This window comes from Zootoca vivipara, chromosome 1 (assembly GCF_965207765.1).
Source record: "Zootoca vivipara chromosome 1, rZooViv2.hap1.1, whole genome shotgun sequence".
Lineage (NCBI taxonomy): Eukaryota > Metazoa > Chordata > Lepidosauria > Squamata > Lacertidae > Zootoca > Zootoca vivipara.
Genome location: NC_142582.1, coordinates 39,826,673 through 39,854,627, shown reverse-complemented (window position 1 = coordinate 39,854,627; position 27,955 = coordinate 39,826,673). Strand labels below are relative to the sequence as shown.

Sequence of the window (27,955 nt, the reverse complement as noted above, 5' to 3'; positions counted from 1 at the left end):
AAGATGTCTGCTATTGCAAAACTGTCCCTTGGCATTAAAACTGTACACATTTGTGTGAGTGTATACAGTGTATTAATGAGCACAACAAATACAGAAAGGTTTTGATTAATGGAAAAGTATCACTGTTACAAAAATTAATCTCTTTTATTAACCAAAGGTAAACATTCAAAACAATAAGGTTCACAAAACTGTCACACAAAGGTTATGTTCAGTCCTGGCTCTTCCAAGGTGCTGCCCAAAATTTCCCCCTACTTCAATATACATTCATATTTATTGTTCTATCTGCATTATCAAATTCCTTTACATTCCTTGAGACAACAATCTTTCTTTTCCATTTAGAATCCTGGACATCTCAATTATTCTAACCTTTTTTATTTTAGTGTTCCCATATAATAGTGATTAGATACGAGTCCAGATTAATTTTGGCAAGAGTAAATAAGCATAATGCTTGTGCTCTTGCCAAAGAAGCAGGCCGAGTTGCGTAACTAGCCTTAGAGCAAATAGGAGCTTGAGTAAACGGCATGGTGCAAAATGCACAAATCAATGAAAACATTTGCAATGGTTGGGGGAACCTCTGTTATGAAAGTGTTTTGTTTTACACATAAGGCACATTTACTGCAAAACAAGGAACACCATTGCAGGGTGAAGAGGCTGAAAACTTTGGAATTGCATTATAGAGGACTTTAATAATTAAACAGGATTTTTAAAAACACTTTCCCCCCATACCACTGAGTGCAGCTTTGAAAAAAGAAAGAGGCTCCAAGTACATTCATTTTAATACTTTCCAGTTTCTGGGAAGAGATTCCTCTTAGAGAAACATAATGAAAATTTAAAAGCACAAACCAATGCATTTTTACTTGGAAGTTGGTCCTACTGTGTTCAGTGCAACTTGGGCTGCAATCCTTGCATACTTAAACTGGAACTAGTAGACATTGGCTGTTATCCAGACCATGTGTGTGTTCATCAACTCCCATTGTAGTCTACCAGCTAAAAGCACGATCAATGGGCCTCCTCCTAGGTAAATGGGGTTAGGATTGCAGCCTAAGAGGCTGAACTAAAATCATGGTTCTTGACTCACCACCATTATGAGTTCAAAGCAAGTAATTTTCTTTTCAGTGGCAGCAATAACAGCAACTTACCTCATAGGTTCCATTGTATGCAATATAATGAATGGCAAGGACACTGAATATTTTAAAGCTCTATATAAAAGTGTTTTTGTCAGCTATAGCAGATGAAGCACTACCTGGGAGCCTTTCCCCTGTTGCAACCAGCAATTAGCTGTCATTGTGTGGGCCTGATACTGGATCAAGGAGAAATCTAAGGTGTTGAGAAACAAAACAAAACGCTGGGGCCTAATAAAGTGGAGAAAATAGGTTTATAGGTGACTACAAAATGCATGGGATATCAAAGTTTTGAACATAATCTTCATATTAACTACAACTATTTGCCATTTCACTGTATCCTTGAGTGTTCTTTCCCCCTGTGCCATATTACTTTATATTTTAATTCAACTTGGTTTTTTTTTCTTGGAAAGCCCATTATATGCTCCTTATCATAAAGAGCCATTCACACAGTACGTAAAAATATCTTCTGTAAGAGAAAAGTTACCAAAAATAATGCCAAATATACAGTTGTATGCATATTTGTATTGTAAAATATACCGTAAACAGAATCTGGTCATCTTTTGGGTATTGCCTGCTCTAATATGGCTGTATTTTTTTTTAATAATTGAGGGGTGATGAAGGAAAAGGGAAGGGAGCAGGAACGAGAAAAATATATAAATTTTTTTGAGGAATGCACTATCGCTGAAAGACAATGTCTTTGAACGTAACCAATGCCAAGGAGTAAACAGAAATGCTGTCTTAAATATTATATAATACTTATCGGAGCACAGACTGCAGTGACCTTGAATCAGTGGCTTCCATTCCCCCCCTCACTCTGCTCCTTCTTTTCCCTTTCCTTGGAACAAATTTTGCTACTGGCAGAAGAAGCTGTCAGGCAAAACACTGAAAAATTGGTGTCATTTCCTGGCCGGTAAGTGCAGAACTGATACTAAATATTTTATGATTTGTTTTCACATGCTTTCTCTTTCCTCTTTCTTTGCTTGCAGGATTGATCGTTGCCTCTCTGGCAATATGCTGGCTGCCAAATCAAGTTCGAAGGATCATGGCTGCTGCTAGACCTAAGCAGGACTGGACAGTCCCCTACTTCAGAGCGTACATCACCCTGCTCCCTATAGCAGATACGTTCTTCTACCTCAGCTCCGTCGTGAACCCGCTCCTGTACAATATCTCTTCCCAGCAGTTCCGGAATGTGTTTGTTCAGGTCCTCCGCTGTCGCCTGACACTGGAACACGCCAACAAACAGAAGCTTTTAAGATCCCATTTGAATTCTGCAGCCGATAGCAGCCGCTCGCGGCGCCCATTGATCTTCGCGTCATCCGCCGCGCGCAAGTCTTCCACCAAGAGCGCTAACAAGGTTTTCTTAAGTACTTTTCAGAGCGAAACCAAGCCTGGCTGCAGTTTGCAGAAATTGAGTCTTGAATCACTGGAGCTGAATGTGAAAACGATGCCACTGGAGACTTGCACAGTTCCTAGCCCTGCTACCCAAAATGGACTTTGTGAACACGAACTGTGAACCCACATTTTAAAAAAACAAAGCCGGATGATACAGTATGCTAAAAATTGGATATATATATTTTTTTGAAATAAAGAAAAAAGCACCACAAATGGTTTTTTGCAACCTATTTGGTTGCACCCTTCAAGTTTAAGTGCTTTTTTTCAATAGACTACGATCCCAGTAACATAAATGAATATGGGTTCTACATGGGTGACAGCTTTTTTTTTTAAAGTGCCTACCAGAAAGACAGGGCAACTAGACCTATTCTGCTGCTAATGAAGTTGCTGAGGATTTTTCAAACCAAACTCTTCTTTTAGCAGTTGGAAGCAAACAGCAACATTACAATGGAAACCAGCTGTGTCTGGACAAAACGAAGCCAAAAACAACAAAAAATCTTCCATTAGAGTTCAGCAGTGTACTGGTGTTAAAAATGCCAAGCTAGAGAGCAGTATGGTTGTTAATACACCAGCCCTGGGCATGGTGCCAGAGTTTCCCCTCTTCTTTGGCCTGGGCCCATTGCAGAGCGGAGTATTGCAGCAGCTTATACAAACAGAGTTTATCTTCCCTGGAGTACAGAAAGTCTGGTATCCGGCAGAGGTCATGAGGCAAGCTGCAGAGGATGCGCAGGACTTGCGATACAGGATCCCTATGACACAGAACAAAAGTTTATTTAGCCTCATATGAACAAACATGCTTTCTACTGTATGTTAGCTCTTTTCTCTATTTAAACAGACTGCCAAGTTTCCCCGTAATAGTGGTTCTGATTCTCAGCGCCATTTCCAAAGGATTTTGCCCACCATCACCTGTTGTGTATCTCAGCAGGAAATGCAGGGCTTTAAATAAATGGCACTGTTCTTTAAAAAGCTCTCCCCCCCCACGCCCCCCTTTTGCTTTCCACAAAGCCTGCAAATTGCAAAATCAATACATTTGGGCCATACATAACTTTATTTAAAAGAGAGGTTTAAAAACTTTAAAAGTTGTACCTATTTAAGATTTGAGTACTGTACATGGAAGTTTGATCACATTCCAAACAGCATTATGGGAGCTTAAGGAGACCCACAATTGTTTTTTATGCTTCTGATTTACAACGTGCTAAAGGAAGTTCTCCTTTTACACACTTTCTGTGGAGAGGAAATCAGCCCCAAACGAAGAAAAAGCTCATGGGAGAATTTGGAATCTACAGAGCATACTCACAAACACAAATATTATAAATATTCTGTCTTTCCCCATCCTAGGCTGCTGTAGAAAGTTGGATAAACAGAAGTCAGAACGAAATGACTTTCCTTGTAAGAAGCCCTCTAGAGATTGTTCTGTACCTTTTTTAATTGAATGTGTGTACTGTAATACATACATTAAATATTTATTTTAAATGCTGTGTGTGTGTGTATGTAGAATACAACACACATACACACACCAAAATTGGTTCAGGAGGGAGTTAAGAACAGCACAAAGGATGGGGGCGTTGTTCCATCTGGCAAGCTGTTATGCGGACAGAATGTTTGCATTAAAACAGTGTTGAATTCCACCTGATCCATAGAACATGCCTGCATGGAAAACCACATTTTATGAGCAGGAAAATGGAACAAAACAGATGAGTTTTACTAAACTCAGCAATGCCAGTGAGTAAAAGCTGTAAGCGGCACTGCACACACTAATAAAGAGTGCTGTGTTTAGGTATTCCCTCACCGTATTAGAACCCAGGCAGGATACCCTAAAATGTTCATTATTTTGGAGACAATTACATTGGAGAATAAACAACTTCCATAGCTTGTGGGAAATACAGCATATGAGAAGCTTGAGTTTAATGGAAATGGAGTGGATCCCCCCAGCCCCCCCCCCACACATAGCAGATATTGTATACTTATGATTAACGTTTATTCACTTGAATTGGGTAAGTGGACCAGCCTACAGTTAAGTCTCTGGTATTATGTTATATGGACCATGTACACAGTGCAATTAAATCTATGAAATGAGAAGTTGGCCTGCTTTACTAATGTAAGTCTTGACAGCTGTTTATGCTTATTATAATTTACTGGTTTCCTTCATTCATGTAGCTGCATTCACCCAACAGTTTTATTTCTTTTTCCCAAACTGTTAATTCCCACATCATACTTGAGTTTCCACACAACATAGAAGCCATTTCCAGAAAACTAATGGAACACAACACACATTAAGTGCTCTTTCTATGTTACTTAATGGGAGGAAAATCCATTTATAGCCCCCCCCCCTGACCTAGAAAATCATGGAAGTGACTAAATTTGGGGAAGTATACCAACATAAGGTTCTTTCCTGCTGTTTTCATGGTTGAATCATAGACAAATAGAAGCCCACATCTGTGGGAAGGATGGTGGAGCAGTGAATGAATATTCAATGACATTCATTCAAACCACAACCGGTGTGAATGAAATTTAGCATGACATACTGGTATAGAGGTCAAAAAGCCACAGTTCCCTAACAAAACCAGTATTGCAGTCTGACGTGAACACTGGAAAGCAGGAGAAGCACTAGCATTATAATTGGGAATTGTAGAGTTGGAAGGGACCCCAAGAATCTAGCCCAACCTCTTGCAATGCAGGAATATGCAGCTTTCCCATACGGGGATCAAACCTGCAACCTTGGCATTATCAGCACTACACTATAACTACTAAGCTATCCAGGTTTTATGCAATATTCATCATGTATGAATACACCAGTAATCAAGAAAATACAAGCATATAATTCATGGGGTGGCTTCTTCTATTCTCTTAGTACAGTAAGTATCTTCTTTCTACCTTTTTCACCCTACTTAGTGGATAAAGATTGAGACCACTTCCAGACACATTTCTAGCAGAATACTTGCAACAGCCCTCTACACCAGTTACTGACTATACCAACTTCTGCCTAACTGGGTTGGCTTTGGCATGGTGTGGATTGAGATTAACCCCGCTGTAAATGGAAGGGCTTCCTCCTTTCATTCGTGGAATAGACCAGGATCCAGTAGGGCTCTATGTCAGAGGAAAAGATGCAGCAATTTTTGCTAACCATGCCTGTCTCAGCGCTACTCTCCAGAAATGTTCCAGAGGATTTCCTAACTCCCCATAACACCTTTTCATGAGGCACAGGGGTGTGTGGCAACTGGCAACAATTGCCTCCCCAACCCTTCTGCAAGAGTGGAACTCTGCTCATCACAAGTCCAAATCCAGACAGTGTTAGAAACTCAAGATATGTAAGCTAGATGCCAAATGGCTCCTTCAACCAAATTTACACTCGCCAGAATGTCTAGTTGCCACTTTGGGGCAAAATGGGTCAAAGTCTTATTTTTCAAATGATGGACTGACTGATTCTCGGCTAGCTCGGATGACAAACTTGAGCTAGGTTAAGAACTTTGAGAACTTAAAGAAGAAAAGTGACTTTATCCAGGGGCAGTCCACAAATATATGGCTTATATATGGCCTGCGAGCATAGCGGTGGGGTGGGGTAAACAAAGACAAGCTACAACATTTAACTATAACGTTACTCACTGTTCCTGCCCAGGCTGCCCAGAAAAAAGCATTTTGGTTCCTGAACTTCATTATGATTGTTTTCACACACCAATACCACATCCTGTAGGATTTGCACAGTCAACATCCAATGCTCTCCAGATGGCGGAGATGTCAGGCACTATGCTAGTGCCCAGGCATCTTCACTTGGTCGCAGGTGGCCAATAAGGCAGGTGCAAAAATGCACTTGGCACGTGGCTAATTCCAAACACTGAATCCAGACCATTGTGATCAGCATCCATGCAGAACATGAATTTTACGGGAGATCACTATTTCCTGCATAGTTGCTGGCACATGGTGATGGCAGCTGCAGCAGGCAAAGCTCTTTACAGCAGGGAAAGAGAACCTGTGACTCCCCAGATGTCATTTGGCTCAAATTCCAGTCACTCCCAGCCAGCCTTGCCAGTTATCAAGGGCAGGAGCTGTAGCCCAGCTGCCTTTAGCACATCTGTGAGAATTGCTGCAGCCATACTAGCAGAGGGCCTGAGATGTAAAGGAATTCAAGACCAATTAACTGCTCTGCAAGAATATAAAAAAAGGCCATATCTCCTAATTGCTTAAAGAGTTCACTATGGACTACCAGAGCTTGTTACATATAGCCTCACTCCGCAGCTAAACTCGCAAAAACAAAATAACCAAAGGATCAAAATGCTGCCACATAGCTATGCTTCCTTGTATGCAACAGATAATAAGGGTTTTCAATTGTAAAAACAAGTCATGTATTTATTTCCTTCACATTTTGCACAGTAACAGCAGATGAAAGAGACTCTATCAGTCCTTGAAAGCTGAATGCAAACTGAAAAACCTCAGGTGAAAGGTTTCATATCTGCCTTTCAGCGGTAACAATCCTGCAGCTACTTAAAAATCTGAATAACACAAAGAGCCAAATGAGGTAAAATACTCATAAAATGTAGCTCAATGCCAAGCTTTTCATTTAGGACATTGGGATGAGCTGTGTTTAATTCTTCTATTCAAAAGACCTAACGGTGCAACAGCTGAGTGTCCAATCAAACCTGCAGGAATTCTTCTTTCAATGGCAAACACTTTGAAACCATCAGTTCCATGCTGGCATTTCAGACACATTGAACAACAAATGCAGCAGTGGTAACTCACTAATTTGCCATCTAATGTCACTTTTATCATCCATTACCATAAACCGAACAGCCCATCTAGAAACAACTCGTAGAAACAAATTATCACAAGCCAAACCTTTTGCGTTTCACAGGACAATGATATGGCACATAGTGTCTATGGTCACAACAACTAACAAAACTTTGCATTTGCAATGTCTGGTGGAACAATTGGCATCTTCCCACACAAGCTGCAATCAGGTGCACACTTACCTGGAACTAAGCCCCACTGAATTCCGTGGGACTTGCTTCTGCATAAATGTGAATAGGATTGTGCTGGTATACTAGCTCAACCAGTCATTAAATGTGTCTGCTCATTTAATTCCTTCCTTGAGAGACTAGGGAGTCTTCAGTGCCTCTGGGTTAGTGCCCTGATCTCTTTTCCCAATGCTGTTATTTCTAGAAAATAATTCCTAGGAGTGCCTCTGGGCTAAGCAATACCATAGTTTAAAAAGGGAGCAAGTTTCTTCATTTCATTGCCTCTTTCTCTCTTTTTGTAGCATAGCACCAAACAACAGGTTGCAGAAACCAGAATCACATACAATTGGAGTTTTCTTGATTTCTGTCAAGTCAGCACACTGAGTTGGGTCCATACAAAGTTAGCTGCTCTTGGGACTTATTGTCATCAGTATGAGAAGTTAGTAATGATTTAACTTAGAACTCATAGATTGCAATGGAAGCTACAGTAAATGCAACTGACTTAGTTTAGTTCCAAGCCACTGGAATTACAAATGCCAAGATTGTTTGCATCCATAAAGACATACTTTGTGCTCCCACCTGAAATGTCACTAAAAACCCGAAAGCTAGATGTGGCAGCTCCAAAGTTATGGAACTTCCTCCCCCAAAGATGCATCTAACACCTTCATTATGCAATCCACATCATATGCTGCAGGTGCCCTGGAACTTCATTGTGAATGGTGGGTAAGAAATCAAAACTATAAAAGAGTACCGACCAGTAACTTCTCATAAATTACCTGTGTTGTGAAATAAATTTTAGCTTATGCAACTTGGGCCTCACTAGTGATTGAATAATAATCAGCGTGTGCTATGTTTCTCCTTAACTACATTTCTAAAAAAGCAGAAGCTCTTTTTACCAAATGCTGCTATCCTAATACTAGGGGAAAGGTAAGGACTGGATTCCTAACAGGAACTAACCCATCTTTGTATTTTTGACTTTGAATTAGATGAACATCCGTTGGCTTTGATAGTTTTGCATTGCTTATACTACAAACAAGTTTCTACTCAGAAAGGAATCGGTCACTGTGTAACTAGTCAACTGGATGTGTTGAAATGACACACAGACCCATTTGTAACCAACCGTTGAATATAGACATGGGATATTTTCCCTTAGTTCTGGCCTGGTCAATCTCCATCTGTGGCCAAGAAGCAGGTTAGCCATACAAAGGCCAAGTCACCAAGTAGATTCTAGTTTCCAATGTCTACCGGTTTCCTTTATCCCTCTTGCTCTGTGGTCATTATCCTTTTATTATCATGAAGCCAATTCATGAAATGCTCTCTTTCCCCACGATGTACTGCACTGGTGACAGCTCATTTAGGAATATAAAACTGGTGGCAGAATCTTTTGTTGGGAACTTCTGCACCAGGTGATACCAAAAAGCAACCTGTGTCTTATTGAGAACTAATTTGAACCAAATAATTATGCTATATATAGATAACTGCACCACATAATGCAATAAAACTGTTAGCACATTTGCAAAGCTAATGGGTCCAGTATGGTTTCAAATTGGATGGGGACCATTTGTTGAGATCCCTGCACTGCAGCGAGTTGGACTATATGACGCTTGGGGTCCCTCCCAACTCTACAATTCTATGATCCTATGATAATATACAGCCTCCATCATTCCTCAATAAAACTCAATGAACCTCTTGGTGGGATTGTGCCTGTGTCCCACTCCAGGACAATCCCACCAACAGATGATTCACCTTCCCCACTGACATAGATTCCTACAGCATCTCAATTCTATTCACACACAGAATTAGCCCTTCCATTTGTGGAAGTCTAATTAGGATCCAAGCCCCAGCCTTTTTACATGGAGAAAATTTTGCATTATTACATTTTCTCTCTCACTCTCCCAACTCCTTCTCTCATTTGCAGACTTGGTCATAATTCATGTCAATCTCTGCTGCCTCCATTAAATTTAATTTTCAGCACATCATATAGACAGGCTAGTAATTAATAATTATTCTTTTCTTAATGATACACTTTTGTGATTTATGACTGTTTTCTCTTGGATGTTATTCCCATTTGTTTGTTCATAAAGACAAGATTGAATACCTTGTGCGTAAACTGATAAAGGCTTTTCAGCTCACTCCTGATAAGGGTCTCCTGTAAATGGGCCCATTTATCTCTCCTTTCTCAAACTTTCTCTCTCTCTCGCTTGCGTGCGTGCGTGTGTGTGAGTTAATTTCTTTTAAAGCATTTGCTTTGATGGAAGTGTCGATCCACACTTACAAACTACCTGTTCTTTCTTCCCCTCCAGATAGCATTCCTTACCTCCTTTCAAATTACATTGTGTTTAGTTCTAACTAACCAAAATTTTAATACACAGTTGCAGAATCACATTCAGATCTTTTTAAAATTGCATTTATATTCCACCTTTTCGCTAAGGCACTCAAAGAACCATGGTGTACATGGTTCTCCCCCTCCTGCTGGGGGAGACTCGGCGCAGTAGACTGAGGCAGTGACTAGCCCAAAGTCTCTAGTGAGTTTCATGGCTGAGTGTGGATTTGAATCCTGGACTCCCAGGTCATAGAATCGTAGAGTTGGAAGAGACCTGAAGGGCCATCTAGTCCAACCCCCTGCAATACAGAAACCTCGGCTACAGCATCCATGATAGATGGCCATCTAACCTCTGCTTTAAAACCTCCATACTGCTGGTGAGTCCAAGCATGTATGGACAGCATACTGTATTCTGCTAAATTTAAGAATGTAAGGAGAGCTCTGCTGGATCAGGCCACAGACCTATCTAGTCCAGCTTTCCATTTTCCACAGTGCCTACCTCTGGGAAGCCTATAAGCTTCCTATGAGAGGAACAGCACTCTCTGGCTGTTTTTCGATAGCAATTCTGAGGCACAATACCTCTGATACTGGAAATAAAAGAACCTGACCAGGATTAAGAGTCATTAATCTGTCTAGTCCTCTTTTAAAGCCATCTAATTTTGTACCAATCGTAACATCCTGTGGAAATGAACTCCCAAGTACTGTATTTACTTTTTGACTGTCTTGAATCTCTCCCACCCTGCAGTTTCATTAGCCAAACCCAGGTCCAAGTAGTATGAGAGAAGGAGAGACCCTCTATCTGCACTTCCTCCACACCATGAATTATTTTATACACACATCCTTACATTTTTAATAAACATAAACATTGGAACCTGTAAGGGTGACTCCCTACAGGGAGCCAGCCCCCATCATTCTGACTCCACCTCACCAAGCACAGGGAGCAGCAGTGGGTCTGAAGCAGCCAGAGGGGAGGGGAAAGACTCGGAGGGAAAGAGAAAGCAGCATGAGGAACAATGGGAAAGCTTGGGGGGGCGGAGAGCTGCAGGCAGGAGCTCAGGGATGCTGGAGAGCCCTGCCACCACCCGCTCGGAGGAGACTGAGAGGGCATCGCTCCTTCTGGCGCAAGGGTTAAGGAGAGCACTGTGATGCAGGTCAAGGGGGAGGTGTTTTGGGGTGCCCCGACTACTTTGCTGGCTTAAGAACCATAGCTGCCAAGTTTTTCCTTTTCTCGCGAGGAAGCCTATTCAGCATAATGGAAAATCCCTTAAAAAAAGGGATAACTTGGCAGCTATGTTAAGAACCGACGTACACCATTGCCGGATTCTGATTCGGAATGAGAGGTCATGTTTTAAGATGCCCCTGCACTGTAAATATCTTGCACAATAAAAGTCTTTAAAGACAAATTGGACTCAAGCGGAGTTACTCTAGAGTAGCCACGACGACCCTCTGACAGAACCTTTTTTCATAAAAGAGTTGTCTCGGCCCCTGATCACTTTGGTCATCCTTTCCCCATCTTGGCAACATCTACAATATGGAGAAAGGACTGTATCTCAGAAGATATGTGCAGAAGAGGAAATGTTTAGCCTGGAAAAAGAGGAGATATGATAGCCATTTTCAAATATCTGAAGGGCTGTCACATGGAGCAAGCTTGTTTTCTCCTGCTCTGGAGGGTAGGACTTGAACCAATGGCTTCAAGTTGCAGGAAAGGAGATTCCAACTACACACACAGAAAAACTTTCTGACAGAAAGAGCTGTTCAACAGTGGAACGGTCTCGCTTGGGAGGTTGTGGACTCTCCTTCCTTGGAGTTTTTTTAGGCAGAGGTTAGATGGCCATCTGCCATGGATGCTCTTAGCTGAGATTCCTGCATTGCAGGGGGTGGGACTAGAGGGCCCTTGGGATCCCTTCCAACTACTGTACCCAGAACAATGTGGAGAGGAGGAAAGGATTGTTCCACCTGGCGCACTGATGAAATAATCATAAGAACGCAAGGCTGAATTCCTCCTCACAGTATTCCAAGACATGATAAAGATTTGTATAAAGGCATTAAGATATTGCTTGTTTCATTTTCAACCATTTCCCTAATGATCCCTGACATGGAATAGCTGCCACATAGTCAGTGTTATACTAAACTGACCACGATAACCCCATGTTCCCTTGCCTGGTCACCCAGCTCAGCCTCCATTGGTGAAGCTACCGGTATCATTCTTTTGCCTCAGTATGCAACACTGATTCTGTTCCCAAATAATTAATCATATTCTATTGGATATATATACAGTGGTACCTCGGGTTAAGAACTTCATTCGTTCTGGATGTCCGTTCTTAACCTGAAAGTGTTCTTAACCTGAGGTACCACTTTAGCTAATGGGGCCTCCCACTGCCGCTGCACCGCCGCCGCATGATTTCTGCTCTTATTCTGAAGCAAAGTTCTTAACCCAAGGTACTATTTCTGGGTTAGCGGCGTCTGTAACCTGAAGCGTCTGTAACCCGAGGTAAAGGTATAGGGACCCCTGACCATTAGGTCCAGTTGTGACCGACTCTGGGGTTGCGGCGCTCATCTCGTGTTATTGGCTGAGGGAGCCGGCATACAGCTTCCAGGTCATGTGGCCAGCATGACAAAGCCGCTTCTGGCGAACCAGAGCAGCACATGGAAACGCCGTTTACCTTCCCGCTGTACGTATCTACTTGCACTTTGACGTGCTTTCGAACTGCTGGGTTGGGACTGAGCAACGGGAGCTCACCCCATCGCGGGGATTCGAACCGCTGACCTTTTGATCGGCAAGCCCTAGGCTCGGTGGTTTAACCCACAGCGCCACCCGCGTCCCGTAACCCGAGGTACCACTGTATATTATTTTATAAAAGATTTTTAAACAACACCCTTCATAAATTAGTAATTATGTAGACACAACCATAAAATAGAGTAAGTCATGTGTCCTCCTTTTACCAAATATATTCTCATAATCTTTGCTATAGCATTTCTCACAAGAATCCCTGTCTATCATTGTTGACCAGTCAGAGGAAGCACTGTTTTCATATATTTTATCCAATGGAATTCAAAATGTATTAGAAGTGGGAGTGGGGTGGTAGCATTATGTATAAAAAGCAGCACACTGTTTAATTTTTATAATGTCTCACTAAATTATTACCACTCTGCTTTAAGAGTGAGGTGTTTCTAGTAACTCTTTAACATACTGGACAATTTTTTTAATTTTTAAAATATATTTCTTCTGCGTCAGACCAACACGGCCAACTACCTGAATCTAAGTAATCCGTCAAATAATCTGTTTTGGCAGGAGGAATTTTTATGAGATAAGATGCTAAGGGCTGATTTATGCAAGGGTTGATTATATGCCAAGCATTCCTGTTGTGTGTACACTGATGATTACACTGCCTAACACCATAAGCAGTAAACAAAATGTACACATCTCCAAAATGTCATGGGTAAGCAGTGAATAATCCCCAGGAGGCTGCTGTGGGACTACTGCAGTTTCCCAGTAGTGTTTTAAAATATTCAAAGTGTTGGTGCACACCTTTAAAGCCCTAAACGGCCTCGGTCCAGTATACCTGAAGGAGTGTCTCCTCCTCCATTGTTCTGCCCGGACACTGAGGTCCAGTGCCGAGGGCCTTCTGGCAGTTCCTTTGCTGCGAGAAGCCAAGTTACAGGGAACCAGGCAGAGGGCCTTCTCGGTAGTGGCACCTGCCCTGTGGAACGCCCTCCGACCAGATGTCAAAGAGAAAAACAACTACCATACTTTCAGAGGACATCTGAAGGCAGCCCTGTTTAGGGAAGCTTTTAATGTTTAATAAATTATTGTATTTTAATATTTCTGTTGGAAGCCGCCCAGAGTGGCTGGGGAAACCCAGCCAGATGGGCGGGGTATAAATAATAAATAAATGAATAAATATTATTCCCTTCACCAGTTTACTGTATAGTGTTCAGCACTGCAAACATGGGTGTGCAAGAACATCTCGTGTAGAATGAACACATATATATTCTACACAAGATGCTCTTGCACACCCATATATTCCTATATGCATTAAAAGAAAATAAGGCTATCACCACACAATGGAGTTTTTGTTTGTTTGTTTGCTTGCTTCACTACTAGATTTGCATAAAGTCAGCAGGAGCAGGGGGTAAAAGAGATAGCAGGATGACAACAGCAGAAGCCATGTGATGGGAGCGAGAAGAGAGATCCATGAAAATGAAAAGGTGGTGGTTTAAAACAACAGCAGAATAAAGCAGAGATGGAAGGAGACAGAGGAGATTGGTAGTTTTAAACTGCAGAGATTTAAATAAAGCAGTGATAGAGCAACACTGCGATGGGAAAACATTTGGAACAATGGGAGAGATCCGAGTGAGCAGGAGGTGACACAGGGGGAAAGGGGGAAAGTTTTCATACAGCAAGAAGGGAGTTAAAACTCTCCATTAGTTATATATATATATATATATATATATATATATATATATATATATATATATATATATATATATATATTAGCTTCTGTGTTGTACCTCTTTCTGCTATTCCACCTTAGAAATGGTTGTTGCTGTTGTTTAAAAGCCCACAACGCTTCAGCACCTCTCTGTCCTTGCTTTACTTCCATTTCCAACACTATTTTAAACCAAGTGTGCCTCCACCTCTGCTTTACTTTATGCCATTGTTTGAGTAAAGCAAGAAGAATGGTATGTCGAAAAGAAAAATAAATGGCTGTCCTGAACTTCTCCCTCTTCCTCAACTGCCTCATGTGAGAAAGATAAAAGTTGCAGGAAAGGGGGGGAGGGGGGAGATATTGGAATTGGCTGGAAGATTAAAGTAGGGGTGTGGAATGGCAAGAAGAACAGGAAGGGATGGAGGCTTGTTAATTGGGAAGATGCACAGGGTGCTTAGTAGTTGCATTGTGTAGGAGGGAAGAAGATCCAGGAGCTCAACATGGGGGTGGTTTGGGGGGGGGGAGTCTTTAAAAATCAGCTAAAGTCTATGTTGTCTGACTATCTCCTTCCCAAACTTTCAAGCAAACCATATATGGCACTAACTTAATGATACATGTATGGCTCATAGTGTACAACTCAATTAATGCCACAGATCCATGATATTCGTAATGCAGCTGTAGGTTGGGCTACTGCAGCATTTCTACTTTATAATAAGATCCAGCTTTGGAGACAGTGTGGGGATTGGCACGCTGTTTTTATCTGTGGAGTCATTGAAGCAAAGTTTGGGCATGTTTTTCTCAGTTGTTCTAAAGCCTTCTTGTAAATGGTATACAGAAGCATTTTTATGTGCAATCCCATGTGAATGAAGCCTGGATCCATACCCTGATTTTCTAATAACGTTTAGGAAATTTGGAATATGCCATTCAGGTACACACTCAATTAACCTCCCTACTACACAGATTATTCCTTCCCCCTTCCATGGTTTTCTTTAACTGTGGTGTACCTTTATGTCTAAATCAGTGCACCAGCAAGGATTGCTCTCATCACCAGATTTGCAAACCTCAGTGTTTGTGTGTGTGTATAGAATATTGTTATAGTTAATCTAAGCACATATGCATATTTAAAACAACATTGAAGTTAAAACAATGGAAAGATGGAAATGCTATGTGAGCCCATAACAAAATGTTCTGAGCATCAAGACTGAGAATATGACAGCCACCATAGTTTTATGAGACAGCTTCCTTATATCATTGTTTTGTCTGCAAACAGCACTCTACCACTGATTGTTTGAAGTGCTTTCAGTTCTTTTTGACAGCATCATTAACAGCAATAATACTATAAAATTTCTAGCCCTTTGGTGTTTTGGGTTTAGCAGTGGATAAGAGTACTCAGATGCTTGCTCAGAGATCCTACCAATAAAATGTAAAGGATTGCTGGGATTAAACCCACTTGTCATTATAATAAACTTTTAGAAGGGATGGGGAGTGTAGTGCATAGATCTGGGTAGGTCACTGCAAATTGTTCTGGAATTTATTCATTTACATGTGAAATTTAAACCACACTCTAGTAGTCTGGAAGCTTAGAACTGAACTGCTAAGATAGCAGCCTGTGGGCACCATATCTGATCATTGTATATCCCCTCAGAACAAGTCCAAGAAATGGAAAAACATAAAAAGCTATTGTCCATATCATTGTGAGAAATTAAAGTCGCTCAACCAGAAATTGCAACTTCCTTTTAAAATAATCCATCAATTTTTTGCATTTTTATTCTTTTTCAAATCATAAACTACTTCAAGTCAACTTCTAACTCCATCCCTGCTTCACTGTGTTTAAAAGTACTAAAAAAAAAGCAATTTATTATAAGCTCTCCATGGTTTCACCTTATCTAATGCACTTAATTTAGTTCATCTCCTGCTTCCTTTGTAGTGTTACAGGCAACCGTAAGATTGGAAGCAATTTATTAATAAGAGAACATGCCCTACAGCTTTAGCATCTGAAAACACTTCCTGAATGGTAATATATCTGAAGCTCTGAATTTATAGCATATAGTGAAAGTTAATAACATATACCATAATTCTTTTATTGCATGCAGCCTTGTTTATCGTCAACAGAAAGGAGCTGGGTGCTTCAGATATGGGTAACTATAAAGTTATTCCAGACAATCACTGACAGTAAGGAACTGGCTGCAATGCCTCTACTTGGTGCAGATGTCCAGGGGACAAGGCAGCAAATGCCCCTGATTCTCCCTCTGGGAAGCAGATTTCATCAATAACTTATTGGAAGAGATGCACATCTCCTCATTCTTTCTTGTTAAGTTTTACCACTCCAGTACGATAAAGTATCCTGTCCAAACGCATTTTAAACTGTGTAATATGGAATGTATGCCCCATTACTTTTAAAAGGACTGTATTAAGTAGAGGATTGTGCTTCTAAACAAAAAAGCCCTCTTACCAGTGCAGAGTCCTGGGAAATACCCACCCCCCGGTAGATTTACATCTATTTTATTTTTATATATTAATTTTCATGCCACCCTTCATCCGAGGATCACAGGGCGGTTGACAATATCTACACACATAGTATAGTCATACCTCTGATAAGGGCCGCTTCAGGTCACGCGTTTTCAGGTTGTGCACCTTGCCGAACACACACACACACTTAAAAGCTTTCTAATACAGCTTTAAGAATGAAGGTGCGTAAGCAAATTGCGGGCAGACTGATAACTGCACATGTGCAGAAGCGCTAAGTCACATTTTGTGGATGCGCAGAAGCGCCGAATTGCAACCTGCGCATTGCGAATGTGCCTCCTGCACGGATTGCGTTCACAACCTGAGCGTCCACAGTATTTAACAGAGTTTAAAAGTTAATGTGAACCTCAGGCACATTAGTGTGAGGGCCTCCCAAGAAATTATTCTGACCCCCCCCCTAAGCCCCCGCCTATTGATTTGGTGGCAATGGTGAAAAGAAAAACCATTGAAGCAGACACAGCACTGAAGCAGGTGGACACAAAGATGTGGATACAAAGAAACATCTCTAAAATCATCATGCCAATCATTTGATGAGCAGGGACAGAAAAACAAACCTTTCTCAACTGATCAGAGGCGTACATAGGCTCCCTTGTGCCCTTGGCAAGAATATATATTGGCGCTCCCCCCTCGGGTCCTTGGCAATCGCTGTCCATCTTTCTCTCCCCCCCAAGGCCCTTCTAAAAGCACCAACCAGATTCCTCCGAGGTGCCCAGAAGAGTCTGTGGGCCTGGTCTGGCCCCCAGAGAAGTTGGGGAGAAGCTGGGGGAGCACTCAAGACAGGCTCCTAGCCACTCTGAGCCACAGTCGAAAGGTGTGATTTCGCAGGGGCCAACCTGGCCAACCCCTAGTTATGCCATTGCAACTGATCTACTGAGGTTGTGGGATAGCCACTTCCCCCCAAGCATTGGCTTAATTAAGTCCTTGGGCCAAAAAAATGTTAGCCACCCCACTGTACATTATTGGAGTGTTAAGAGTCAATTTTACTTTCTCCCTTGACCTCTTATGAGCAATGTGTTATAAACAGGATTGAATCTTTTAAAAATGTCAAGAATGAACAGCCAAGTTACAGACCATGCTGCCTTTCATGGGATACCAAAGATAAAGCAATTAGCTCCAAATATTAATGACTGTAAGGTCCTCACATATGTTGAAATTTTTCAGTTTTTAGAATGTTGTCAATACGCGAATGCGAGTAATATACATTTTTTCAGCCTTTCTTAACTAAAGTAAGGGAGGAATGTGCACCTTTAATATTGATGCAACTAGTATGTCACCTTTTTCTGGGAAAGGCTCCTCTACCTTTGACAAGTGGGTGAAAAACAAAAAACTCTGAAACTGATTGTTTTGTACTGCAGCTGTATTGTAATAAAAGCTTCACTAGATACATATATATTTGCTCATCATGGTCACAGCAAGGCAAAACTGAATGCGACAGCTGTTGAATTACACATGCAGCAGATCAATGAATTAAATAATTGAGGGGAACTTTTTCAAAATTAGTTTTTCTCTTGGTTTCTGATAATTAGTACGAAAATAACTTGTTTTGCAGAGCTTTAAAAACAGCATTTATTAATCTGCACTGTACCCAGTTTCCTAACATACTAGCTGAAGTGCACAATTACAATAATTGCTTTAATTGCACTGCAGCATTTTATACAACCTTGCATGCACAGGAAAATGCCGCTATAAACTGAACAAATGTATTTAAAAAATCCCAAACATTTTATTTAAGGGAATCATGTTGCTGGTGAATTCAGTTGCAGTAGAAATTCAGCTCTCTGGACAGTTTGACATTATGGCTTCTAGTTTTTCACTTTATTTTCTTTTTAGAAAAGTTAAGTATTTAAGCCCATACCACTATTTTTCAGGTTCTCTTACAAATGGTATAGCTCAGCTTATACCAGAAGAATGGAGTAGAAACAATGGGGAATATGTGCTTAAAAGCCGCATAACAGTAAAAGTTAAGAAACCTGATTTTTTAAAAAAAACAAATATATATACACAGTGGTACCCCCGACTCATGAACGATTCGACAACCGAATTTTTTGACTTACGAATGGGGCAAATGGTCGCACGCTTACGAATTTCTCGACATCCGAACGGAAATTGCAGCGGTTTTAGGTAGAGTTTTTTCGATTTAAGAATTTTTATATGGGGTTGCTTCGACTTACATTTTTTTCCATTTCCAATGCATTCCTATGGGAAACCGCATTTCCAATGGCGCTTTTCGACTTACAAATTTTTCAACCTACGAAGGTGCCTTCGGAACGGATTAAATTCGTAAGTCGAGGCACCACTGTATATAATAATTACTAGAAGCTGGAATAGGCACATAATCCCCTTCCCTCTTTTTTTCTTCCTTCCTACTCTCAATTTCTTTCTTCATATTAATTTGCCATGATGGGGAAATTGAATTTAGACAAAAGCTAGTTTGCACTGTGTTTTTTGAGCCACAGAAATTGCATTGACAGCATTATTTCAGGCAAGCCTACTTATAAGTAAGTCCTACTCAATTCACTGGCACTAACCTCCAGGAAAGTGTATATAGAATTGTAGCCTACGTCTGAATTCTTGCACCCTTTTGCTATTCTGATCATGCATTTCACTAATAGAGAACTTCCTCGTACTTGTATGGTAGCATGTGGTGTATTTATATTTACATTTTATTTATCATTAGTTCACTTATTTCTTATTCAAAGCAGCATACAAAGGATTCCCTTAAGTCCAGACTTGAGCCCTCCTTACCTTACATGTAAAAGTACATGCTTGTGTGACTCAGGTTATTAAATTTGCATTGAAATGTAAGCAGCTTTGAAGGAAAGTTCTCACATTTTGAAAACATCATCGTCAGATAACCAAGTTTTATTGAAATGCCATTAAGATACACAACTCTAAAATCACTTGGAACCAATTCCCATTGAGTTCAATGGAATCACTTCAAAATATACCTAGTTAGAATTGGACTTGTGCAAGTATGTGTTCCTAGTGACACTGGGAATGACTGTACAAGCTAGATTCCTGGTAAGATATTATTGTTTTATGGTCTTCTCTACTATTAGCTTCCTTGTCTCAAAGCAAAGAGGACATTAATCCTTAAAAAGAAACTGGTGATTTCAAATGGTTCAGCCTCAGTTTGCAACAGTACCACTAATAATTTTATTATTTATATGCCACCCATATAACTGTTCTTACCTTCAAAACAAAATTAAAAAATCCTTCTAGTAGCACCTTAGAGACCAACTAAGTTTTGTCATAGGTATGACAAACTTAGTTGGTCTCTAAGGTGCTACTGGAAGAATTTATTTTGTTTTGACTGCATCAGACCAACATGGCTACCTACCTGTTCTTACCTTGTGATGGTGCATTGGCATGCTTTACATCAGGCATCCCCCAACCTTCAGCCCTCCAGATGTTTTGGACTACAATTCCCATCATTCCTGACCACTGGTTCTGTTAGCTAGGGATCATGGGAGTTGTAGGCCAAAACATCTGGAGGGCTGCAGGTTGGGGGTGCCTGCTTTATATTGTTCTCAGCGCACAGTCTAAAGACACTTCATACAGCCACCTTGCTGCACCACCTAGGTATGGTCATTACCTGGATGGGTGATCCCCTTGAGGGATGCTGCCTTGGGTTGTATGATAAGAAGGCAGGCAGGAGACGGGTGCAGCTGGTGTGAGAATAGATTTGGAAGGAAATTTCTGTGTTATTTCATTCAGCTCATTCAGCAACAGAATACCCTTATACTCACATTATTGGCCATGATTTGGCTGTGTCCCTCCATTTTAAATGTAATAGATATCCTGTGCCTCTCTTACAATTTAGAATTTATTTCGGCATTCACTGCCAAAGCTACTGTTCCATCGACACTACTTCGCCTTCCTCTCTGTTCTGCTGTTTTCCTACAGACATCAGTCTGAGGTTTCACACATGCAGAGTATCAACCAGAATATAATCCATAACGTGTTTACCCTTAGTCACCCCATTTACCTCTCTACATGTTTAATCTAAACTCCTTCGTCCTCCATTATCTCTGAAAACTTTGGGTTGCGTCCAACAGCTGGCTTTGAACTGCTAAGCAGAAAGCGCTGCCACTTACATGTGGCAGAGTATCTCGTTTTAACCAATTTCCTCCACACATCTACTGCAGCCCATCACACTCCTTATCCTATCACAAGTGGGAAATTTGTGGCCATATATTGTTGGACTACAAGTCACATCATCCCGGATCATTGGTCATGTTGGCTGGAGCTGATGGCAGTTGGCACTCCAACATCATCTGAGAAGTCACAGATTCCCTATTTTATCTGGATTAAGATAAAAGGGAGACTCTGGTGCCCAGGTACTGTGTAACAAACCAAAAAATTCAGTACGGAAATTGACCTGCGTAGGTGTCATCATTCAGTTTAATGATTACTAACAAACATGTGTGTCACATTGCCACCATAAGCATGTAGATTATATAACTGTATGTAAATAAGTGATCCTATATATTACAAAACAATAAGCAGCATTGGAAAATGGTATGCTAAGTGTTGAGCTAGACACGTGCTAAAACATAGGAATGTGGCAAAAAAAATTGTACACATTTTTAAGTATCTGTAAGCAAACGAAAATCTAGCTGAACACAATCACACTAGAGGTAATTATTTGAGCCCTTTATTGTTTCACAGTACCCTGTATTCTACCATCTCTTGGATTTAGCTACTCATAACCTGATCCTAAGCACACATATGGAGCTAAGTCTTACTAGTGTGAATGAAATTTTTCTTGTAAGAGTGCTCAATATAACAACCTTGATCCCATTGATTGCAATGGGACAAAACTGATTTAGTGTTGTTGCCTTGCCTATTGGGTTAACTGCAGACTGGGATGTCTTTGATATAGGCAAGAATATATAGAAATGTCATCATGGAAACTCCTGATCAAAGTTACAAATATATTTACGTATGAAATTAAGCAGACCAGTACGTGTACTGCTGCTTGATGTGCATAGCGAAAGTTCTGCTGTTAAGTCGGGTACTATTGTTATAACTTGGTACAAGATTCATAGGTTGAGTAATTCAAAGAAAAATATCGTTTAAAATGTCTCTCTCTTACTGAAGCCATTACAAATCAATTTCTCTCCAGTGGGGAAAGCATATTTATGTCACTCTAAATGTTTTAAGATCCAATTAGAACGGTTCTTACTTTGAACTTAACATAGTCATGGTAGCTTTATCAATCAGTTTGAGAATCCAGTAGTAAATCTGATTTTTTTAAAACTCCAACAAATTCATCACTTTGTATCATCTAGGTATCCCAAAGGTTTAAGCAAGCCATTCCCAGATAAAGGCCTACTGCTAGCACAGATTTTTCTGCCTCGCTAACCTTCAGCTTAAAAGATTACCAAAATGATTTCTGGGAGGCTGTTAAAAGTTTTAAATTGCAAGTTGAAATAAAAATATTATGGCCAGAAGAAGCAATGCTTGAAAAGCACAACTAAGGAAAACAGTTTAATACAACTACAGAAAACACTGGGATGTTTTAATGGCCTTTCACACACACACCCCATTCAACCCACTGAAGTCTCTCTATTTTTACAAAAATATGAATGTTCTGTTTTGTGTTATTGTGAGAGTCTTTAAAATTGTATTTCGGATACCTTTCCAAAATTGATTTTAAGTTCTAAAGAGCATCATAATGGTGTTAAACTTCTCTCTAGCAGGAGGGTTTCCAGGTAGTATGAGGATTAAGAGGAAATGTTTGCTCTGTGTTGTGCATCCAAATGCAGAAATGTTTATGTGTTGAACTTGGGGGCATATTTTTATTGCATACGTTCGGAGAGCAGAGACAGATATTTTCCCACCACCAGTGTCCAATTCTTTACAACTACACAGATCATTAACAGTGCATTTAGAACATTAGTGCTTTTATTTACAGGATTTCTACCTGGAGTAGCAATTTACTGAACTGACAATTCTCATCCATCCATTTTCACAGGTTTTAAAGAGGAAACAAATTACAAAAGCAGACGCAAACGCTAGTAGCCAATAATGGTTATTTTGGCACTTGTTTCATTTACCACAAAAAACGCCCAATTTACTAAACAATCATTGGTTTGTTGCTGTTATTTTTATGATTAAGTTAACAAACCAAATATATTGTAATTATATATTTATGTCTTCCATTATCAGATAGGTCCCAGTGTTACTGACATGGGTACTGAAGTATTCCTAGTTCAACAAGCATAACTTGTTGATCTCCTGAGCAAATATATTCTACTCTTCCCAAGATGGATGATAATCTCCAATGTCGGTGATACACAATATTCTCCCCATCTTCTATTGTCTTGCTATTGTATGTCCCAATTTCAACCCTTAAAAGATTTCAAAGCCAGATATGATTTCAGGAAGGATTAGAATCAGTGGTTTTATATGGGCTTTCCCATAGATGCTGAAGACACACACCCCCCCCCCCGGTACAACTGTAAATCCAAAACCTGTTTGATAGCAATGAGCATTAAACTCAGCAATGGGAGTTTCATGGGTTACGTGATCTATGCTGCTTTAAAAAAATATAATCCTTCCATGTTGCATGGTTTGGTACACTGAAGAACAATTTATGTCATCAACATTTTCAGCCAACAGACAGTCAGCTACTTTTGCAAAGCATGCCCTTTTGTGTGAAATTCCACACGGGAAATAAATGATCTAGGATCCTTATTCCCAAGACCAAAGCAGAGCCTCCTAATCTTCAGCCTATCCTATGTGATTCCATTATATTTAATGGCCGAAAGTTCAGTTCACCACATCCGCTCTCCCTAAAGATCAAGCACTGGGTATGTGACTTGCTAGAGTAAATAATGCCAGCTACTACGGTAATTCAATACATTTCCCTCTAACTGATGGGAGAAGGCCCATGTAATTAACTGTAATGAGATTAAATGAACTTGTTATTAATTCCCGAGTATTCTAAAGAGGTCTGAGACTTCAGGTGTTGTTTTATTGTAGTCTTGATAGCTTATTTTAAGCAAGCTGCAGCATTTTCAATGTAAAGTGGAAGGATGAACCCTCTGACATACAGCAGAATAAATGAATGGCACGGTTAACAATTCAAATCAAATTAAAGGTGTTATAAACATGCATTTGAATTACCTATGGAGCTGAGACAGAAAATAAAATGAAAAGGGAAGAGACTTAATCAGGCAGAATTGACATCGTTTACCCTACCTGTACTTTGTTCCATGACTTCCTTTTGACACATATCTTGGACATTCACAGTGCAATTCACTATGAACTCTGGGGACGAGCAATCATTGTTTAGCTGAAATTCCTCACACTGATAGCACTGTATTTGCAAAGCAAAACCTAGAATAGAAAGAAACATTTAGCATGTGCTAAGAATAATTTTTAATGTAGAAATTCTGTATTGATTTCTATAGGAATAAGCCCAATTGAACTTAATAGGACTTATTTCATAAGCATAAAGACTTGCAGTAAGCAAGCAAGTCCCATTGATTCAGTAACACTTTTGAGCAGTCATGCTTAGGATTGTACTGTATATTAAGTTTCCTTTTATTTAATTTCTCTCATACACACACCCATTCATTCATTCTCTATTTGGCTGCAACCGTTGTCCTTTTAGCTAACACCATGGTTCATCATTATATAGTATCATTTAATAATCTGCCAACTTCATTCCTCAGCAGACCTTTAAACATGGGCAAAACTCATTATTCGCTTCCAAGTTTTCAAACCCTTCTGGCTTCATCAACCTAAACTGTATCCAGCAGGGGGCAGAATGAACAATAATGAGCAGTAGCAAAATTGATCTGTTTTGCTCACCATCTTCTCCTCTCTCCTTTTCCTTCTTAAAAGGTTTGGTGTAGGGTTTTTTGTTTTTTGTTTCTAAAAAGCACTAGGCTTTTAAAAAGCAAGCAAATGACCGAAAAAGTAATAGATGTGCTCCAGAGCTTTTCTGTGCCAAAGGGTTTACTTAACTACTAATTAATTGCAATGATTTAATTACTATTTTGCCATGCACAATTACAGCTGCAAAGCATCCTTTGCTTCCTCTTTTATCATGCAAACGAGGGTCCTTCTGGAAGTTTAAGGCGAGGGGGTTTTTTCCCTCATATTTACTGTCTGCTGGAGCAGCGCCTGAGCAAGGGCATCCATCCTAGATCTCCCAGCGCTCCTGGAGGATTTGGGTGCTATGGAAAGATCCGGACGGGATAGCCAACGCGATTACTGCCGCCCCACACCTATTGACAGCCGTGGGCACTTGGGTGGGAAGGGATGCTTTTAGCAATGTCTCCTTAAAATAAAGAAGTGCGATCATTGGAAGGGGCCATTTGATCGGGCTAGCACGCAGGGAACTGGCTTCAGTGCTGTCACAGCGGAAAATCAAGCTCAGCTGGTCATTTAGCTGCCCAAGGATGCCCGAAGAGTTGCCATTCCTCAGCCGAGTTTCCTCCCCATTCAACTCGTGGGGCCAGGCAGTAGGTATCTGGGCTGTTTTACTTAAACAGGTGCCTGCTGGCTCCTGACGGGCAGCCCTAGCGTTGTTGCTCCTTAAGGTAGTTTGCAGGGGAACTAGTAACTACACTCCCCACCAAAGGGCTCTGTAAGGAACACGGGGGTTGGGAGGGTAACCGTGACGCACAGAGAAGACTCCTGCCACTCCTCTGTTCCGAGGGTTGCTAGTTGCTACTAAGCGGAGAGGTTCTCGGGCAACCGCTTGCCAATGTGAACCGTCACTCCTCCCTGAGAAATAATGGGAAGGAGACTCGCGGGATCGATGGGGCGGGGGCTGCTGCGCTATGGCTTGCTGCGATCTGCCCGTGGAAGTTCCCAGGGCTTGTCTGGGGAGCTCGCCCCGGCAGCGTCCCTAAGGCAGTGCAGGTCCCTAAGGCAGTGCAGGTGGACTGCTCACAGACAGATCCCAAGCGAGTTTTCCTTGGAAAGCTGAGTTTCTCTTCCAGAAATAAGCGCAGCAGTGATGGGCAAACAAGCTTTCCTTGCTGCTGTGAACGAGACCTCTGGAAGCGGAAGGGTTCCAGAGGCGGCGTTGACCACGGGTGGGCTGAGTGACCCCCGCACATTTCTTGGGAGAGGCACACAGAGAAGCCAGGGTCTGGCGGTGGCTCAAGCTGGCAGGCAGGGCAGGGCAGGGCAGGGCAGAGCTGCCGGCGAGACGGGTAGCAAAAGGAGCAGCCGCCGCCGCTGGCTTCTTGGCTGGCTGTGGCGGGAGCTGCAGAGTTGGTGCCAGCAGCAGCAGCTGTTGAATGGCAGGCGCGAACTTTGCAGAGTGTAGGCGAGGAGTCCTTGGCACCGGGCGGGCACCGATTCGAGTCGGCGGGGCGGGGGTTGGGGGTCGGCTCCGGCGGGCGTCCCCTCTTACCTGGCGCCAGCAACAATCCCCAGAAAGTTGTCGCCACGGCGAGGAGCCACATCCTCTTGGAGCCGTCGGAGGTGCTGGTGGTGGCGGTAGGAGACGCTGGCCAAGGCACGGCAGCTCTCAGCAGAAGCAGCCGGGCGACGCCGGGAGAGCCGCGCACCTCTGCCTCGTCGGACTGGTGCGACTGCTGCAGCCGCTGCGGAGAGGAGCTCCGGGGGCAGCAGGCGACGCCTCAGCCCGCATCGCCCGCCCGAGCCCCGGCTCCCTCTCGTCCTCCCTGCAAGAGCTCCCTCCAGCCTCGCCGGAGTTGAGAGACTGAAACTACAGCGGAAGACGCCGAGCCAAGAAGAAGAGAGGGAGAGGAGGGCGGGGAGAGAGAGAGAGAGACCCATCGAATAACCCCCACCCGCCTTCCCGGGGCCACGTGATGCCCCCTCCCCCCCTTTCCTGGGGGGGAGGAGGGAGAAAGTTTATGGAGACAGGCAGAATCCTTCAGCTTGGAGAGGCGAGGGGGGAGGAGCCCCTCCCACCCTCCAAACACCTGCACGCGCCGCAGCTGCGATGGGGGAGGAGGCCGGCGGTCAGCCACTCAGTTCCCACCTGCGGGGCTAACGCGGAAGCTCCTCCGACGCAGCCGCGTCCCCGGTTAGATTGGTACGGAAAGATCGACACTCATCAGTACAATACAGTAGCCCCTTCGTGGACCAACTTTAAACAGCTGCTTACTCTTTTGTCAGGCATCTCTCTCTCTCTCTCTCTCTCTCTCTCTCTCTCTCTCTCTCTCTCTCTCTCTCTCTCTCTCTCTCTCTCTCTCTCCACCAGGCTCTTCTCTCTCTCTCACGCTCACTTTCACGCTGTCTCTCCCCCTTTCATACTCTCGCCAGATTCCTCCGCCGCCGCCTTAGGATGGTGTGTGGCTGTGACTGAGACTCGCTCTCCCCCACTTAAAACAATGATCAGTTTTCCCTAAGCAGCCTTTAAAACGAACGAATGAATAAATAAAACCACACAAACGCTGTGGAGATGCAATAGTCAAAATGACTCATCGAGAGTGGGTTAGTTGGCTGCTACAATCAACCACTTTCAAGTAATTTTGCAATTAGTGGTTAATAGGTGGGTTTCCTCCGCTCTGATTGCCCCCCCCGCCCTTTTATGGGCGCGATTGTGGTTGTGCGAACACATTAATTGGCCGTAGACGACGTGAACTGTAACCAAGGCCGAATGGGAGCTCGCGCTCTGAGAGCCGACGAGGCAGGGGAGTCATTCACTTACCCGCCTGCTGTAGGAGGGTAGCGGCCTGTCCCACGTCGATAGCGCCTTCCTGCGGGCTAGGAAAGCCTCCAGTTTGGTGTCTGTATTGTCTCGTCTCCGGTGTGCCCAGGGTGGACGACGTTTCTCCCATCCTAGACTATAGACGTTGCGCTTTTGCCGCCTGTTGAAACTGCCTGAGGCACTTGGGAAAGAAGGGGAGCCTCTCTTGGGTGCGGGAAAAAGGCCGCCCTTTCCGTACAGAGACAGCCACGGGACAAAAAACGGAGCCGTGCAAAGAAAGGAGCTCGTTTTGGTCTGGCTTTTCCCGGGGCGATGCCTTCTGCTCCTAAATAATCGACACATATCAAGAAGCTTCGGCTTCAGTGCCCTGTCCCCAATAGTTTCAACCTGGTGCAGGGACCGCAGGGCCGTCTCATATTGTGGAGCAGGTAGAGAACAGCTTGAGGTTGCTGGGGATGGGTTTGTGGGGGGGGGGGAGGATCTAAGGGTAGGCTAATACCTCAGATGTCATGATCGCACCGGTCACAGTATAGGCGTGCACACCGGCACACACTCGTCTC

At 42.3% G+C, this 27,955-nt stretch overlaps 2 protein-coding genes across 4 annotated transcripts in view; one reads left to right on the top strand and one right to left on the bottom strand.

Moving 5' to 3' along the window:
- Positions 1-4,595, top strand: part of GPR39 (G protein-coupled receptor 39) — a 119,333-nt gene extending 114,738 nt beyond the window's left edge. For both annotated transcript variants that reach the window (XM_035130184.3, XM_035130193.3), the window contains exon 3: positions 2,111-4,595. In XM_035130184.3, the coding sequence (XP_034986075.3) occupies positions 2,111-2,637 (527 nt within the window). In that variant the 3' untranslated portion in view covers positions 2,638-4,595. The remainder of the gene's footprint in view (positions 1-2,110) is intronic.
- Positions 124-27,608, bottom strand: LYPD1 (LY6/PLAUR domain containing 1). Of its 2 annotated transcripts, none has more exons than XM_088652197.1 (3): positions 27,396-27,608; positions 23,954-24,091; positions 124-3,265 (listed from the first exon to the last, which is right to left on the bottom strand). In XM_088652197.1, exons 1-3 carry the CDS (start codon positions 27,523-27,525, stop codon positions 3,027-3,029), a joined length of 507 nt encoding a protein of 168 aa, XP_088508323.1. In that variant the 5' UTR covers positions 27,526-27,608; the 3' UTR covers positions 124-3,026. The 2 variants fall into 2 exon arrangements, with proteins under 2 accessions (XP_088508323.1, XP_034986099.1); XM_035130208.3 differs by lacking the exon at positions 27,396-27,608 and adding an exon at positions 26,127-27,034.
- Positions 27,609-27,955: the final 347 nt, after the last annotated feature.